A 2249-nucleotide genomic window follows, 5' to 3' on the forward strand; every position below is an offset into this window, starting at 1 on the left:
CTTGGAAAATTCAGCTCAAGGCTTCCACTAAGAAGCCTTTTTCAGTCTTCCACTAAGAAGCCTTTTTCAGTCTTCCCGGTCTGAGACATGAGCCCCTTCTTTGGCACTCTGCACTGTTCTGTACTTCACATGTGGAATTGAGATGACCGATTGATGTGTCTGCTTCCCCATGAGGTTGTAAGCCTTCTGGTGGCAGAAACTATAATTTGTTGAATTTTGTATTCCTTATGCCTGACACATATATATTTAATAAATGTTTATATAGGTGAACTAAACAATAAGAAAAGACTTGCCACTACATTAATCTCATACACAAAACGCACCCTTTGAGATTTGACTAAATGAATGACTATGGCCTGGGGAGAAGGGATAGAATGTTTGGGGAAGGTCACATAGTATGGAAATAAATGGCATGGAGAACACAAATTCAAATTTTGTTTCTGCAAAATAGTATCTATATAAAATGAAAAAGTGTCATAATCTCTTTATTCTCTCCATTTCTGAGTTTTCTCATCTGTAAAATAGGCATAACAATAGTACTTATCTCATTGGACTATAAAAATTAAGTAAGATGTTGAATGCAAAACACTTGCAAAAATGTTTGATGCATAATAAGTGCTAATAAGAGTTAGCTATTATTATTTTTAGGGTAGTATTAGTAGTAATAGTAATAGTAGTAATTAAAGTGCTGCCTTTAAATTAAGAGAAAAAGAGAAATGAAATTTTGATTTGGATTTAGTCACAACAATCCAGTTTTTTCTTCTTGCCTTCTTCACCTCAGCCTCCCATGGAAGGACACAACCACTCGAGCCTGGCTCAATTTGTGCTTCTTGGTTTCCCCAGTGTGGGACATGTCAGGGGCTGGCTCTTTGTCCTGCTGCTCTTGGCATACCTGTTCACCATCTGCGGCAACATGCTCATCTTCTTAGTCATACGACTGGATGCAGCCCTACACACACCCATGTACCACTTTGTCAGTGTTCTCTCCTTTTTAGAGCTGTGGTATACAGCCACCACCATCCCCAAGATGCTAGCTAATCTTCTCAGTGAGAAGAAGACCATTTCTTTTGCAGGATGCCTCCTTCAGACCTATTTCTTCCACTCCCTGGGGGCCTCTGAATGCTACCTTCTTACAGCCATGGCCTATGACCGTTACCTAGCCATCTGCCGGCCCCTCCACTACCCTGCGATTATGACTACCACACTCTGTGCTAAGATGGCTGCAGGTTGTTGGACTTGTGGCTTCCTGTGTCCCATTTCTGAGGTCATCCTGATCTCCCAGCTCCCCTTCTGTGGCTACAATGAAATCCAACACATCTTCTGTGACTTTCCACCTCTGCTGAGCTTGGCCTGCAAGGACACATCCACTAATGTTGTGGTGGACTTTGCCATCAATGCCTTCATCATCCTTATCACCTTCCTATTTATCATGGTTTCTTATGTAAGAATCATCGGGGCTGTGCTGAAGATAAAAACAGCAGTAGGAAGAATGAAGACCTTCTCAACATGTGCCTCACATCTCACTGTGGTCCTCATCTTCTTTGGGAGCATCATCTTCATGTATGTGAGGTTAAAGAAGAGCTATTCACTGACCCTTGATAGGACACTCGCTGTAGTTTACTCTGTGCTAACACCACTGATCAACCCAATTATCTATAGTCTTCGTAACAAGGAACTCATTAAGGCCATCAAGAGGACCTTCCAGAAGGGGAGGAAAGCTAGTCCCACTCACCACTGACTTTCTTCCCATGTCCTTCCTCCACCTCAATGTTCACTTCATAAATATTCTACATACCTTTGGCCTGGCCTTGAATAATGTTCCCATCATCGCACATGTTCTAGATCCCATCTCCTCTCACCTTCTCAAAGACAGTATTTCTTTATGATTTTCTTGTTTCCTATATATTTATCTTTTCTAATTTTCACTCGATCAGTTCTGTCAGCGTTTAAGAACATTTTAGTATCTACATTCTTTACATATAGAATATACATTTTCTTGGCCACACATATCCATCCATCTAGAGATCAATTTCTCTACTCCTTTTTCTAATTAAACTTCTCAATGCAACCTATCTCTTCTTCTTTACTGTCTATTCATTTTTCAACACATTCATATCTAGTTTTGGCTCAGAACTTCCAATCAATATTTTGCCTGACCTCCATGCTGCCAAATCCATTAGACCCTTCTTGTCCTTCCCTTTTCCTGAAATCCTGACACACATAACCAGTCTTTACTTCTTTATAGCATT

At 40.6% G+C, this 2249-nt stretch overlaps 1 protein-coding gene across 1 annotated transcript; it reads left to right on the forward strand.

The window, feature by feature from the left end:
* Positions 1-787: 787 nt before the first annotated feature.
* On the forward strand, positions 788-1738 carry LOC138389870 (olfactory receptor 6N2). The gene has a single exon (XM_069478527.1). It carries the CDS (start codon positions 788-790, stop codon positions 1736-1738), a length of 951 nt encoding a protein of 316 aa, XP_069334628.1.
* The last annotated feature ends 511 nt before the right edge of the window (positions 1739-2249 follow it).

The sequence above is a fragment of the Eulemur rufifrons genome, chromosome 8, assembly GCF_041146395.1.
Source record: "Eulemur rufifrons isolate Redbay chromosome 8, OSU_ERuf_1, whole genome shotgun sequence".
In the NCBI taxonomy this organism is placed as follows: domain Eukaryota; kingdom Metazoa; phylum Chordata; class Mammalia; order Primates; family Lemuridae; genus Eulemur; species Eulemur rufifrons.

Bases quoted from the DNA above. Each gene is read 5' to 3' on its own strand.
- LOC138389870 (XM_069478527.1), top strand. From the start codon at position 788: ATGGAAGGACACAACCACTCGAGCCTGGCTCAATTTGTGCTTCTTGGT.